At 38.2% G+C, this 16966-nt stretch overlaps 1 protein-coding gene across 1 annotated transcript in view; it reads left to right on the forward strand.

The window, feature by feature from the left end:
- Window positions 1-429: 429 nt before the first annotated feature.
- Window positions 430-16966, forward strand: part of PALMD (palmdelphin) — a 28572-nt gene continuing 12035 nt past the window's right edge. The window contains exons 1-3 of the mRNA XM_010582676.1: window positions 430-726; window positions 5895-5975; window positions 11523-11653. Of these exons, the coding sequence (XP_010580978.1) occupies window positions 682-726; window positions 5895-5975; window positions 11523-11653 (257 nt within the window). The 5' untranslated portion in view covers window positions 430-681. The remainder of the gene's footprint in view (window positions 727-5894; window positions 5976-11522; window positions 11654-16966) is intronic.

Below are 16966 nucleotides of genomic sequence, written 5' to 3' on the forward strand. Positions count from 1 at the left end.
CTTGCATTCAATGACAGACCTGATTGCTTAAAGTTTATTTTACTTTAAGTTAGCCATTCTAAAACATTCTTCCAGCTATGAATACAGCTTCTCTAAAAATTTCATCTAGGAAACTAAATTAAAACTGCTGTCTCAAAAAAACTCCATGCCATCTACAGTGCTAACATTACAACAGGTTAAAACACACAGGTGAAATAAGTTTCATAAGGAACAGGAATACTTAATAATTTTAAAATACCTGTTTATCACCAGAAGCATACACAAAGGGAAGAAAGAGAAACAGGAACATAATAAAGGTTTACTTCTACCATGGTCCTGGAAGATTCGGGTTTGGGCACTTAACAGTTAAAGAAGCAATGGCACACTAACTGAGCACATTAAAACAAAGAGTTGGCAGCTTCTGAAGGAAAAGGGCTTGTGCTCCACTGTTCCAACTTGTCAGTCAACTCATGCCAGCACTCTCCACGTCTGCCTCTTCTACACACCCTCATTACATGTGTCTGTCTGGACTGATCTACTCATCTGTTCAGGGACTCTCCTGACAAGTCAAAAATTCTGCCTTCTCTCTACTCTGGAATTGGATCAAATCACTTCAGCTTTTTTTGTAGCCTCACCAGGAGGCTTTTTGCTTATGGTCTTATTCTGTTTTCCTTCACTACTTGTCTGTTTTTGATTTCTAGAATGGAGGAAGCCGAATTGCTGAAAGAAAGATTCCAGGCCATAACAGTAAGTGCTTATAGTTATAACTCGCTGTTTAAAAAAAAAAAAAAAAAAAAAAAGACTTAGAAGTAGTATTGTGTTAATGAGCTACTGCGTGTTTTCTGAAGAATGATTTATCCCAGGACAAAAAAGGAAAGAGACTTGTGTCAGCTTGAAATTGTTAACTTTTTAATTCTGGTTTATAAGCTATTGCTTTAAGACAGCAAAGTTGCATGTACTGACTTTATTACAGGTTGTATTGCACTTTCAAATTAAATTTAAAGCAGTGAAAGTATGTGTGCAAATTACAACTAGACAGTCCAAAATACATATTACTACCATCACAACTGAATGTTTGCCTGAAGGACAGCAGGTCAAAAGGCAGCTAGAAAATTCCAGAACAAATCAATTTTCCCATTTCACAACAAGACTGAGAGATGAAAGATTTTTTGGTTTGCATTGTGGAATTAAATACAATTTCTGAATTATTGATGTTCTATCATAAATATTGCTGTCTGAAAAGTAAAAAAGGACAAGCTTGGATTAAGCAAATTCCTACTTGTCAGATTTTTTCTTTTTGGGGGGGGACACGACAGGGGACACAGACTCGGTATAGTTTATGCTGAAGACATTAGAAAACATTTTCAGTTTCTCTTCTAAAGGGAAATCTGATTCAAAAGATTTATTATGTTTTAGAGGAACTACTGAGCTATTTTTTAAAGGAATATAACCTAATGTAACAAAAATGGCTGAATCCAAATTCTCCTCTGATTTGGTCTCCGCTGAAACTTATTCAGTTATAAAAGAATTATACTGAAACAAAATTTGACCCTTTGGGATGAAAGGAAAACTACACAAGAATCATTCACTGTCACAGACAATCTTTAAAAACAAATAATGGGAACAAAGATATTTTTCACACTCTTAGCATGATAGATTAGTTGTGAAACAAACACTACTGGCTGAATAAATGGTGGGCAGAGTTAAAAAATACCTTATTGGAGCCAAAATAAATGTGAGAAGGCATAACTGGAAATCTCGAGGAGTTGAACAGGTTGGGTTTTAATTATGACACATGATAAAAGCCAACAGGTGCATTTATCGTATATACTTGAGACCTGACTCAAGCCCACGATAAGGTAATTTGAAATATTTTAGGGGGGTTAGAATGTTTGTTTGTTTAACTGCAATGGTGTTTGAACCAGACTCATAACTGGACTTTGTCTCTAGTGTATGAGCTCAAAAGATAAGAAATGTTTTGGCACTCCAGCGAAGTCCAGGCCTTGCAACGTTTTTATACTTCCTGGTATCTAGCAGGGGAATGGGGCAGCACACCTGCCTGATAAAGACTCCTGCAAACGTAACTAGGGTTAGCATCCTCAGGCTGCATCTTTGCCTCCAGACGAATACTGGAGAAGTATTTTTTTAGGAAACTGACAGTTTCTAGTGTCTTGCATTACAGGAAATAGAAAATCATATGTAGATTCTGGCCATGCCTTCTTTTATTACTCTTGCTACATAAAGGAACTATTTGCTTCTACTTTCATAGTTGAGAGCATTTAATTGAAACACTCAGCGTATTTGTTACAATGCACTGCAGAAATGAAGGACCCTAAATAAGGTGAAGTTATTATCAGGTTTAAGAATCTGCAGTATGAGTTGTCCAAGAAAACAACACATTATAATTACAATCGCAAGTTACTCAGTGGCCCTGGGAAGGTTTGTCCCAAGCAACATACTGGGGAATTTCAAGTGCTGCCTACAAGATGTAGGTTGTAAAGGATCTAACAGAGGATAGCAAGGGGCACTCAGGGCAGTAAACAACTACACTTGTGCTAAAACCTGATTGGTTTCTGTTGTTAAATGCCTAGCTCCTTCACAGCACCTAAAAAAAAAATCAAATGCATCCATTTTGCTAGAGAGACTGTCGTATCTTAAAATACAAAAGCAAAACAGTCAAAGAGGAACCTCAGGCTTAATCCTTTTTCATCAAATCCTCCATTCTATAGGAAAACAAAAATGATAGATTTGAATTGTGATTAAAGATTTGAATTATGACATTTCTGCAGTCTCATGCCATCGGACTAAAGTGTCCATACCTCCAGATAAGACGCCTCAATAACCACGCATTACCTCTGGAAAATTATATGAAAACATTAGCTGCTACATTGGCTTTGACAGTACATGGCATCTGCCATGGGACCAAGCAGACCAACATTGGCACCACTGTGGAACACTGACACAAACTAATGGACTGGGCACACAAGATTCCTAGGAACACACTGCTCCATAGATGTGTTTCCCTTCCTTTCAGACAGACCCAGTTTAGAACACAATTCTTTTCTGTGCTCAAAAGTCAGGTAAGTTTCCTACACGTTTCAGTAAGAATAAAAATTAGGACCAAGGCTCAAGTCTCACCTTGCATTGATGCACAACAGAGATGAAGGGATGAAGGTGCTCTTTCATAAAAAAGAAATCTTGCCCACATTAACAAGAGCATAGTAAGAGAGGATTAGAGGACTTCTGCCAGCAACCTGATTATCTACAGGGGCAGAGTATGAAGTTTAGTAGTATGGATCCCTTAGCTATCAAAGAATAAACATTTATTCCACCAGATGTATAGTCAAAGCTTTGTACAGCAAGACATGATTTACAGACAAAGCATAACAGAATACACTGTAGGAAGTGTCCTAACAGGTTTTAAAAATTATTCTGGCAACGCAAGGTTCAAAAAGGTTCCTTAAATTTAGCTCCTGGCATTGGACCTTCAGCTTTCTTTGTCTAGATACATAAAAGACAATCTATTTCAACCTATTTAATCTGGATAACTGTATAATGGATGTTTATTACCAACCAGTGAAATTAAAACATGCTAGAACACCAAAAAATACAAGTAGAAAATTTCAAGAGCAAAAAATATCAGATGCAGAAGAAACGTAGATCTCTAACAAAAGAAACAGGCAAGTTTCATTACTGAATAGATTCCTTATTACACAGTTAATTTAAAATGTATTTATTTGTGCCTTTACATTCCAATTTCTTTCTGCACAGTATTTTTGTGTACCACTTGTCATTTCAGACTGCTCAAAGTCTTAGTACACATCTCCACTGGTACAAAGAGAATATTTAAATTGACTTAGAATATTTTTTAATAGTATAAGCCAAGTAAAAGTTCATTCTCTGGCTAAGAATCTTCTCCAGAACTTTAGTAAAGAGAAAAAGCAGTTCTCCTAAGAACGGTAACAATCTATAAACACAAGCTGTTATCACACTTTGCTATCTAATGATGGGTTATTGAAAGGCCATTTATACAGTGAGATCAGGAATATTTCCTAATTAAGGAAAGATGTAGAGTTCAAAGACCAGATGCTATGTCTCCAAAAATCAGGACTAGCTGAGTAAAATCCAGCATAGAAGCTCTTAAAGTCTCTAAAAAGGAGCATTGCAGAAAAATTACATGTTGTAATGATCCTAAATCAGTAGCTTTGTTAACTGTGTTAAAAAGCATTGGCAAAACTCAAAATCACTACAGAGATGAAGGTAGCATGTATCTTGAGGCAAGATCCCTACCCGCTCTTTTTGGTGTATTAAAGAGGCAGACTAACACCATCAAGGAAAAACTGTAAAGTACAGATAGCATTTATAGGTGGCTACTGCACATTACAGACTGCAAGAAAGAAGAGATCACTGACACTCATCCACCCTACTAAACCCCAGCATACCCTCAGTCATGCTTGGCCAGCCTGTAGTCCTGCCCTTGATCTCCACAAAGCCAGGTGTTTTCTCCTACTTGTTATGCTTCAACAAAGCATCCCTGTAGCCTGTGGCCCCACTGCTCATTTCCAGTAACAGTGAAGTGATTCAGCCAAGCACACTACAGCTCTTCCTGTTTCCAGATCCCAGATCCTAGAGAAACAGCAGGGAACAACTCCCAGCCTTATGCCCAGCACTTCCTTACTGACTTTCTACACTCCTTACACACAGCTGGTTCCTCAGGTGGGCTGAAAGGGCAAGTCTCCTCCTATGTTTGTGAAGAATTTAACTGCCTCCTAAACCATACTTGTCTGAAAACAGACTCTGTTAAAAAAAACTATCAGTAATCTGTTCTAATTGAAAGGAAAGGGGGATTAGCCCCCAGTCAAGCACTTCTGCATGAGACAACAGATGATTTAATTTACTTCCCTAAAACATACCAAGAAACAAGTGCAAAAGTTGCCATGTGCAATAACAGGATTTTATAGCATTAAGGCTGACCAGGAGAATAGCCTATTAATACAGCTTGTAAGAGTAAGGGTTAGTTTCCTTTGGCATGATTTCTTTCCCACTGGCTGCTAAGGACACAAAGTACTAAATCAGCGTTTGGCCTCATACAGAGGAGCCACAAGGATACTCCACGTGACAGCAGCTATCCAAAGACACATGTGTTGCCAGCATTCAGAAACTGTTCACCCATTTCCTTTTTTCTATAATCTGTAGCAAAATGGATGAAGGTGGCACTATGATAGATCAGTGCTACTTGAGGTTTTTCCTTCTAAAGTTCAGCAGCCACAAAACCAGCCTTTGCACAGACATATTTTTTTTTAAATTGAGAGGTAACAACAACATATATGAAGCATACTACATTTCTCTGTGTTGATCTTTACCACTATTCGACTAATGAAATAAATTTCTAAGTCTTTGTTTACTCCTATTTATTTCAGCTATTAGCCACAAGATACATAAACTCAGTGCTGGATTCACCAACAGCCCATTTCATTTAGTGATGTATCACAGCTGCATGCACAGTGTAGACCATGCAGACTCTTTCCTCTCCTAAACGATGTGTGGGCTGCCTTAGGAATTTTGGGCAGGACCCATTTCTGACCTCATTTTGCATGTACGATTGTGCTCAAATGTTATTTCTTCCTATTTTCTTTCCCTACCCTTCCCAGCGGTAAATTATTTTTAATTTGGATTATCTCTGCTTTGTGGCCATTAACATGTTTAAATGTACTTCAAAGAAGGAGTAATAGAAACCATACCTGCATAGAACACATGAGCTGTTGCTGCTAAGAATTATGCACTGCCTGAGCACCATATAAGCTTTAAAATAAGGCTTTATTTGCATGGATTAATTTCACCCTACTGAACAACTTAATTTTTTTAGCAACAAGTAATTTCTCTAAACAAAGTTTTATTGTTCTCTTAACTTGTAGGACAAAAGAAAACTGCAAGAAGAAATTACACAGAAACGTCTAAAAGTGGAAGAGGAAAAAATGAAACATCAACATTTAAAGGTAAGTAAAGTGTTGGATTTATGTAACTAATGATAGCCTCGAGTCGTTCAGCATGAATAAAGGTTTTGGATTTTGGAATGTAAATCTTTGTGCATTTAAGTCATGCTTTTACTGTCAAATTTCCACAGCTTTTCGGAGTTTTGCCAGGACTCCATTTGACTTTAATAAGCATCACCCTTTGAAAAAAAATTACACTCAGGAGCTAATGTTATTTGATCACTTTTCATGGCATAAAATGAGATCATAACCAGGAATAACTCACAGCTGAAAATTAAGCCTCACATTTCAGACTGGGTGTGTTCACTCTTTAATTCCACTACAGCAACCTCACTTGGTACAGGGTGTAGCACAATCATGAGGTCTAATTGCACTTTTATGGAGAAAAAAAAAGCAGCCTATTTTTATTTGGCTATAGCCTTTTGTCAGCTTGCTTAATGACTCTTTGGTAAAATAATGCTGTTTCTTTGTATTTTAAAAAAAAAAAAACCAAAACCATAAATGCTGCAAATATTGTCCTGAAATATGGCCTGGTAAACTCAGGATTACAAAGTCCAAATTACTAAGAAACTAAAAGATCCACCTCTGTAGACACTTGAAATTGCAACAATTTCTACCCAACACCACCATTCTTTAAATATTTGTTGCAATTTGGCATTATATGTCATTTAGGGAGATAAGACAAAAATCTATGCTTCTAGAAATATGCAAAACTTAGTATTTTACATACCCTTTTAATCATGTGAGTGGATAAACAGTTTCAAGAATGGAATGTTGAATCCAATACCAGAGTGTGGTGTGTCTCCTTGAGCAAATGTGGGAGAAACATATTTAAAACAGATTTCTCCAAGATAAACATGTGATCCTGGGTTTCATCCACTCTCTTCTTCTGTGTCAAGCCAAAATAATGAGAAGTTATGATAAACCAGTTCACTGGGCCAGGCAAGCCAACACAAAAGTGACCCAGGCTTAGGTTTTATTGGAAGGTAGTGACCATAAGAACAGGCTTGACAAATTGTGTAATGTCTTGCCTAAAAGAGAGGTGAGTATCTTTTCCAAGTCCTGTAACTAATGAGCAGCAAATGTGACTGCCTTCCTCCATCTTAGTACGTGGTTACATGGAGTTACATGGAGTACTGCAATTTTATTTTCAGGTTTCCATGCATATAGATTCAGAATGACTCCTTTGCCCTTCTTTTAAGAAGGATAAACTGATCTGTTCTAGATAACCAGCTAATCTTCACTACTGCGGTGTGCAGACAGAGTCCGAGGGCAGTTTCCTTACAGATTTAGCATGTGTCTTCAGCTAACTTCAATAGGTACAATGGAGTTAGAAGTTAACAAAACAAAAACCCAGCCTACACTTATTCTGAAGATGTTTTATGGAATTTTACAGAAGCTAAAACACTCCTGGAAAAATACTATTGAAATGCTCTTCCTTTGGAAGAGGACAGAGGATGTGATTTGTTTGCCTGTTCTGTGAGAAGTCATACAGATATCATACAGAAAAGTTTTAAAATTAAAATCAGTCATATTGTGTATGAGGCAAATCAAGGATCTGTAGAAGAAATTCACTTGGCAAAGAGAGATAAAGCATACATTTAAATCTATATATATGGTGTATAAATACATACATATTGTTAGCCATTCGAGCGCCCAAAATGGAGACTACTTTTTCCAACTGAGTACTAAGACTGTCACTTAATATCAGATGCAACATTACTATATGAACATCCTCTGCTTGATGCCCCAGAAGCCTTGTCCTTTAACGAACATTTATGCTTCAGACTAATTCAGGTATTTCAATGGAGTCAAACAACAAAAGAATCTAGTGCAGAAATCGCTTTAAAAGAGATTTAGACTTCTAAAGTGTTTAGGCACTTCAGTAAATTTTATTGAGAGCTCATTTCCCTAGCGAGTCAGGTTGATTCCACTCATTTATACTCCTATCAGTTGTACATGGTGAAATCTAGAGCTTCATGACCTATTCAACATAACTCACACCTGTCCCTTAGGAAACTACTGCAGGTTAGTAAATCTCACTGTCATAGAGATGTTCCTGTTAGCTGGATATCACTATCCTGTTCCTCATTTTGTCCTTCACTCATATTTATAACCCTTAGCAACAGGTTTATTAAAAGGTTGTTCTGTTTTGGGGTTTTTTTTGGTTGTTTTTTGTTTGTTAAACTTCCTTTTTGTAAATAGGAATCTCTGCTCCAGCTTCCCAGTGACTTTGTTTGCTGTCCGCAAACTAACTTCTTACTAGAAAGAGACAGATGAGGTGTCATAGCAGGTCTTAGTTATCCAGTAGAACAGCACTGGAGAAGGAATATTTATTCCCTACATATGTGCTTCTACCACATCAGGCAGAGGACATGCAAGAAAACACACACCTGTGTGGCAAGGGCTTCAGGGAACTGCAAGGGGTAATGGGGGCTGCTAGTGAGGATACAAAGGAAATTTTATTCCAGAGTAATTCTAGCTGCACCAGCAAGTAATTCTTCCCCCTATCTAGAATCCTTCTCACTGAAGCAACAAGGGAAAGGACCAGACAGTTGCTTGAAAGCATGTCAGCACTGATTTGCATGTACTTTACAAGAGCTTTTCTAGTTTAGCTTATTAAGTTTTTGGCTTCTGACATGCCTGAACTCCGTTAGTGCTACCTTGTAGGTGCTGGTCACGTATCTTCCTGTTCCAGGAGTTAACAGTGTTGAACTACATCCTCTGTGAAAACTGTGAAAATTATTTATGCCTCCCCCAATGTGCCATAAGGTGAACTGCCATACCCACTGGGAGAGCAAGACTCACAAACTCAAAAACACCTGTGCCTTCCAGCACAGGATGAATCTTTCAGTGTTAGTCCAGCCTTGCTAAGAATTACAGTGCAGTTATACCTGGAGCATGCATAGGATGCTATTCACAAAATTTGAAGAATATTGTCACAGTACTCCTGATATGATCATGAACTACAAAAGATAGTGATTGCTTTCCAACACTGGCCATTCCCAGGGTCTTATCACAGCACAAGGTACAAGTATACCTTTCCCTTAACATACCTAGTCTAATGCAAAGTGAAAGTGCTTTCATATAAGTGCTGTAACACATGAACAACCTAGTACTGAGCTAGAGATGCTTTAAGCAGAAGGAAATGCTAGACAGTGGAAAGAACCCGACAGCCCCAAAGCAGCTGCTCCTGCATTGGTTTGTGCCCGCACTTCAGTGGAGCAGCCTTGAAACTGTCTGATGTTCAAAGGCTGTTTCCAAAATACACCATGTATCATTCTTTCAAAAGTGGCTAATTAAAATGATTACATGGTATTTAGTTGGGAGCAGCAGCAAACTATTCTAAGAAAAGGCAAAAACAACACTATTGTGTTATGCCTGTATTTAGGGAGTTTGTTTTCTTGGGCCCAACCCTATACATACATGAAGCTTTTGTTGATTTCAATGGGTGTTATCATTTTCTGAGGTCTACAGTGCCAGCCTTGCTGTAACTCTCACAAGGAATTATAGATTTATTTTTGGAGACAGCAACGCTACACTAATTCAGTTCCAGCCAGGATTAAAATCTTTCTTCTAGGAGCCCTGCTTATCGCTAAAATCTAAACAGCTTGATTGAAAGGGAATTAATAACTGTGTTTCCTCTAACTTGAGAAAACAGTATTTTGTGTTCAGTAAGAGTTGTGCCAATACAAGATTACATGCATCTACCAGATCAGATAAAACCATTCTACTAAAATCTGCATTTATTTCATTTGAGCCTAAGACACAACTGCCAGTAAGTCCTGCCAAGTGATCCTACAGCCAGAGTCAAGGCTCAGGACATCAGTCTTGAGCAGCCCTTGTTTCCCACTGATTTCCTAGGATCCAGTGTTGAGAGAGAGCCCGCAGGGGCTGAGGCAACTGTAAACATTGCTCCTTTGCTCCTATGGTCTGGGGTTGGGGGGGGAGAAGGAAAAAATAGTACCATGGAGTACCACAGAATTCCCAACGAACCTGATTTAGCTACAGTTTCTGTCACATCATGTATGTCACACATCAAGCAAGTTGACTGCATTTTAATGCAATTTTCAAGTCCTACATGCATCCTCCTCCATCACTTGGGCCTCAGTAATAACCTCACGTAAAGTATACAGTAAACAGAGAAGCGTAGGAAGCAACAGTTTAAGTGACTCAACACACAGGATGCAGGCAGAGATTCCAACAGCTGCTGCAAGCAGCACTGAGGTTAATGCAGCCTTCTCACCAGCGCTGGGCACAGCTCTGCCTCAAAGCAGCAATAGTCAAAACCCAATTTAATCTTCATCCACTTACTACAATTAGTGAAACTATATAGGGAAAAAAACCCAAAATCCTAACAGGGAAATCAGGCAGCTCAAGGAATCTAAGTTACAAATGGAAAATTCATGGTTAATTAAAAACCTTGTACGAGTGCTTTTTTTCCCCCCTATTGAAAGAGTTTTTCTAGGGAGCCATGCCTCCCACTTTTTCCCCAAGGCAGGAACTAGATTAATATTCCCAAGTTAGATTGAATGGAGTAAAAAGAGTGCATGAAAGTTTGCATGGTTTACAACCTCTGGCCTGCAAATATGAACTTATCTCCATTAATTTATTTTTTTTTTTACACCAGGAATATTTTAGAGAGCTCTGACAACTTTCAGATGCCACCTTTCATATTGTAAAGCAGCTGTAGGAAGCAATCAGTGCATACAGCCATATTTTTCAAAATTTGAAAACACAGCTGAGAGATCCACTTACCTGTACACATGCAATACACCCATTTATAAGCCACTGCTGTACAGAAAGAACTCCACAGGTACTAAACAGGTTAAGACTTAAATACACAAGCCCTGGATTTCCCATACAACAGCAGTTCTAAATACATAGCAGGCTTGCTGAAACACTAACCAGAAATCAGCAACCCATGCTCCACCTTTCTAGTCCCACTCTTACCCCACACATCCTCACCAGATGAAATGCAAGTTCACTACCATAATTACCCAAGTTCCTTGTAAACTCTACAGATAGCATTCCACCACTAACTCCCTAGAGATCTCTTCCCCCTATACAATCTTATCTACAGAAACTTTCCACCTTTTATACGCCATCCCAGAATTTATACAATGCCATGACCCCAGAAATCAGGGCTATTGAAATAAAACTATAGCTCTTCTGAATGGTGCCTTTCGCACAAGTCTGTAATATGTATGCTTTGATACAACTGTTTTGATTTATTGAGGACAAACACACCACTGGATCCACTTATAAATATTAATCTGTTACAGGTACCAACTGACATCCTCTATGTATTCGTTGGGTGGACTAATAAAATGGGACATTGCTCTTAATGAGTTTGGTTTTAAGTCAATCTCAAAACACAAATGTTTTTTAGTATTTCTCTTTCAGTGGCACTCACCGCTGTCAGGTTGCCTTATGCTAGATACAGGATAAGAATGTGGATCATGCCTATGGCATCAAGACAAATACAGTAAATGATTGATTAGCCTAACTTTTAAAGTATGCTTTCTTGTCTGTATTCTTCCCCATCAGAAAAAGGCCTTGCGAGAAAAATGGCTCTTGGATGGCCTTAGTTCTCTCACTCCAAAAGAGCAAGAGGAAATGCAAATGCAGAATCGGGAGGACCAACAACGGACTGATGAGCTGGAACAAGACATTTTCAGGTAGGGTAGTACCCCTGCCCTTCTGTCCGGGTTTAAATGGTCCCTTCTTAAAAGTCCTACCTTATTTTGTAAAAGATTAATATGTCAGCAAGGGCTAAACATACACAGTTTTACACGCAGAGTAAAGCAATCTTTGTTATATTTTCTAGTCAGCTAGAATTAGAGAATACACAATGCAAGCTTCCATACTTTGAATTTTATCAAACTACACAACAAATATCTTGCAGAATATTTGTTCCTCTAATTCCAGATATCTATTTCATGCTATAGTCAATAGATGTAAGCCACAGTACATGGGTTTTGTCCTGAGATAGCAATTGTTGAATCAGAGTTTCAAAATAACAGTAAATAGTTTTAGAAGTTCTTCAGTTTCACTAGGTCCTGCACAGCCTTTAATACCTGACTTCTACCATAACACAGCACTTCAGAACAATACAAGCTGCCTAGCACCATTAGTATCACTTGCCTTATTTTCACTTAATTTCCATGCTGTTTTGTCCTCAATTTATTCCCAGACGCCTGTTAGAGCAAAGGCCTTTTTCTACCTTTTATTACACATGTTTCTACAATCTCACTGCTTAGTGTGTCCCTATCACATAGGGCTAACATCAATCTGCATAGACAGTCTCACATACGACTTCTTTATTTACTATGGACATGATTCTAGGTACTTATTAGTTGCAGTTAGCCTTTCCCAAATACCACAGGGCTCTGTACACAATCAGCTCCTTCCCTGGGTCCACGCATACTGACTGGTACTACCCATTAGCACCCACAGAAAGATGAAGTGTTCTTGTTTCTTTAGATTCTGGAAAGTTTCATCATCCTTTTTTGAGGCTTATCCCTCTATTTCAGTTCAATAGCATCTTCCTCCATATTCTTCTCTTCTTCCACTGTCCTCCTACACACACTCTTGGCAAAGTTGTCACCAAGATTACCTCCTCCAGTTATCTCCCACCCACTTCCCTTCTTACTCCATCCCTCAGACACAAACAATAATTCTCTTGGCTGACAGGCAGCAGCCTAGTGTTAGTTTGTCCTATAATTACGCTGACTTCTTGCTCGAAAGCACTTTTCTCAACAGAACAGCTTTTCACACACCCTTGTAGAACTCTTTATTGTAGTGGTAGGAGGTAGACAGTGTGCTCTAAAAACATCCCAGCAGGTTGTGATTATGAAGACATGTAAGAGGGGTCCCTGCCACAGTGTCATCACCAGAAGAGCGAGCCCTGTGGGGAAGAACTGGCTCAGGAGCAACAGGGAAGTTGCACTGAGCAAGTAACTCCCCACCAGCCCACTGGAAGTTCAGCCCTTCTCCAAGCACTGGGAGTATAGACTAGATTTTCAAAGTCCTGTTGACTTTGAGTAAGAGCTGGAGGTTTACTCAAGATCTCCTTTATGCCCTAAGAACTTTGGTGATGGGCGATCTTTAAAACGACTGTTGGGTTTTTTTAAGTCTCAGAACCAAGTCAAGAACTGGATTTGGTGTGTGACTATGTTGTGGGAATGATGCTTTTATTCTCCTGACATAACCTATACTGTTGCCAATTTGTTTGACAACACTCAAGTAAAGAACAAGCAATGCCATTATAGTGGAGGTCTGTAAATGTCTATGCCACCAAAAAGGAAAGGTACTGAACTCCTGACATACTGATTGACTTAAAAAATAGTGAAACATTTTAGTAGGAAGTGTACTGTATCTCCAGCATCTAAATCTAGTCTGTCACCTCACAACATACTTCTAGGGTTCTCTGCACCTGAGTCACTATCATCAAGCTATCTCACAGCAGCGCTGGCAGTGGGTCCCTTCTGTCCTATGCCTGGGAAGACTTGGAATGCAGGATTAGGACTTAAAAACCTTCCTACAATACTAGTTCAGAGATTTCAGCAAATAGGGTTGATTATTCACATACGTAATGTCATTTCCATGTCTTAGAGAATCCTGCTTTTGTAACTACAGTTGTAGAGTCTTTTGAGACTGTTTTTATAATTATTGTCCTGAATTTGTCATCAGCTCAGTGACCTTAATTTTTATTTTCTCAGAGACCAAAACTGAACACACAGAGTGAGCTTTACTTCTCTGAATACAGCCATATAAACTTTTTTTTTTAGCATGACTAGAATTTATCACTATTACAAATAGTAAAACAGTAATCCAACTGGTGCTTCAAACCTGAAAAACTCCTTTAATTCATGCCGGTAAATTAGCATCACAAAGGAATATTCCCTCTGCTTTAATTCTAGATTGGATCCAAATTTGACAAGAGGTTATAAATTTTAAAGTTTATCTGAATTAGAAGCTTCCAGGTCTGTTAAAAGATGCCCATAGGCATTTAAAGGAAGATTTCTAAATGCATTTGTGCTTTAAGGAAGGAGAAATGAAAGTGCCAAACCTCCTATTTGTCCCTGATTGCTTTCTTAAATCACAGCATGAATCCTGGAGTAACGTCTCAGCCCATCTCTATTTTTTGATAATTACAAGGACTAGATGCAGATACACTGTGAATGGGGAGACTGCACATTTAGTACTACATCACATGACCAAGAGCACACACATTATACCAAACAAGGCAGAGATTCCTCAACTCATACACTTGATGTATGCCTGAGCCTGTAACAGCCTAAGTATAGAAATATGCCTGTTACCTTCCTACTGAAATCTTTGCCAGAGACTTGGTTAACATTCAGCATGCACAAAGAAAAAAAACATGTTAGAATTCCTTTCCCATGTAGGTGGGATGCAGGGATGACAGGTTTGTTTTGTTGTGTTGTTTTGGTTTGTGGTTTGTTCTTTTGTTGGTTTGTTTTGTTTTAATGCTTTCTATTTATATGCCTGCATTTAGGAGAAATGTATTAGGTATGAATTCTTTTCCTACATAGTTCCAGATTCAGTTAATTACAAGCACAAGTATTGTTTGTCTATCTAGATAGCTGATATTCCGACCATAAACCAGCAATTTAAATGCTGATGAAAATTAAATTAAATAAGTTCACTTGCAACTGTAAGCACTACAGTGGAAAAAACTGCAATAAATGTTTGATTGTAGTTGCTGGTCTTCCTCCTCTTACTAAAAATATTATTCTTTTTCCAAGAATATAAGGCTATTTGTTTTACTACACCTGCTTAATAGAAGCTGGGAATGGTTCCTCTTATATTTTTAGATATGGTGCTCTTTCATGGCAATTCATTTTTTCTTAGCAAACTGAGTATTTCCACAGCCATTTGTTGTCAATACCAGTGTTACCAACTAATGTTTCCTCTCTGTGACCTTCTCCTGGGAATCTCCACCAAATTGCTTCCTCCTTAAAATGATTCCTACTTCTTGACATACATCTGGAATACTTCAGATTTATTTGTAGTGAAATGAATCAGACAAATTACATCAGCATAAAATGAAAAGAATAACTGACAAAAAGTATAACACAAAATGACACACTATCTTCACTCTTACATTAACAACTTCACAGGTATAATGCATCCTAGAAATGAAAATCGATACAGAAATGCTCCTAATTACATTCCTGATCCACACTGAATTAAGAGGACTTAATTCACCATTGCTGAAGTTCTAAAGACAGTTTAGAGGTTTGTAAGGCCTTGATATCAAAAGAAATATTTTCATTACTGATATACTTACTCTCATAACCAAACAATCTACATACCTTAGAGTCTTTGGCAGCTTTTATCTTCACAATACACAGAGGACTCAGACAAGGACATTTGATTTTATACAGGGAGAATGAAGGCAGAAGAACATACCTGGAGTCATGTGGGAACTTCCTTCCAAACTAGGAATTTAAGCAGGTTTATTCACATCAAGCATCTTTTGCTTTAAATTATACTTCCTACCACTCCTCAATAGCTGTCTAGCAAAGGCCTCTAGAAAAACATCCATGCTGCCTTCCGGATATCATTATATTTTGTTTAGACATACCCAGCGCAGTTTCAAACCAGGCAGCAGCAATACAGAAACCTAGTAATAGAGTTCAGTATGAACAAAGTCTACTAAAAAGCACAAACTACGCACCATACAGTACTTGCACAGTGCTTTTGCTATGCCATAGATATCACCCAAGCTAACAAAAGCTTGCTTGACTACATTTATGTGAAGTCATATTTTTGCCCTGCCCTGTAAATCAAAGATTGCTAAACTGATCATGTAGACACATGTCATGCAGTAGCAGTAAGATCTATTCTTCAGAAGCTCTGTAGAATTCTTTCTTCTGGGCATCTGATATTAAACTTCACTTGATTCAGATAGATTCTGTTCACTTTGATGATTATTCTACATGGGTTTTATCTTCAGTTAAAAAATCTACATCACTTTAAAGACTTTTTGAATACACTCAGACCAGTCTTTGTTTCTTTCTGCTGAGAGGACAATCACAGTTGTAGGCAGAATATTTACAGTAGTGGCATGGGCCTTTCCATCACCCTCCTAAATGGGACCTCTGTTTTGAAACATTCTTTACTTGGGTGTTGAATAGAGCTAGTGTATGTCTGCTAGTGTATGCTTGAATTTGAGCATTTTTTGATAAAAGGGAGAGTTCCATTCTTTGTATCAGCAACAAAACAGTGAATAGCAAGTGGCCTGAACCACCTTCCAGACAAATAGCTGAATGCTGTGGTTACGGACGAAAACTAGCATTTACATTATCTGTCCTATTCACCCTCTTTACATGTTAGAAGTTACAGTGAGCAAAGTGAGCATGTCCTTGATCAGGGTACAAGCTGAATGAAGAATTATGAGTCAGGTTTTCTCATTTAATCTTCAGCTAAGCACTCATTCTTGATGGAATTAGTTGCTAAACAACATACTTAAAAATGCACAAACAACATCATGTTAACTAAGGTCTATTCAATGTTTTGTAATGTGATACATGAAAGCAGGCTAAGGCTAGATGGACTCCAGAGCTGCTGAAGCATTTGACTCACCTCAAAACATGTGAGGACTTGCTAAACTGCCTTTTCCTCTCAGTCTGGTATTTTCCAGGGTGGTACCCTCCTATCTGCTTTTCATTCTTAAGCCATTTATTTTTCTCCTGGGATGACAGTGGTGCCAAGCCCAGCAGATCAGCTGGTGGCCAGCAGCAGTCACGTATACTCTGTAGAATTTCTTAATTCAGCTACTACTTTGGCAGAGAAACTTCCAATTTAGTATCTTGGCTTCTAAGGCTCCTTCTTTCATCCATACCTCCATACTGCTTATTTTACCCTCTCAGATAATGACCTCTACTCAAGGAGAGAAGGACAAATATCCAAAGGATTAATTTAATACAGTAGCTATGTTATACTTCCATTTCTCTACAAAA

The sequence above is a fragment of the Haliaeetus leucocephalus genome, unplaced genomic scaffold (genome assembly GCF_000737465.1).
Source record: "Haliaeetus leucocephalus isolate CR32 unplaced genomic scaffold, Haliaeetus_leucocephalus-4.0 Scaffold848, whole genome shotgun sequence".
Taxonomy (NCBI): domain Eukaryota; kingdom Metazoa; phylum Chordata; class Aves; order Accipitriformes; family Accipitridae; genus Haliaeetus; species Haliaeetus leucocephalus.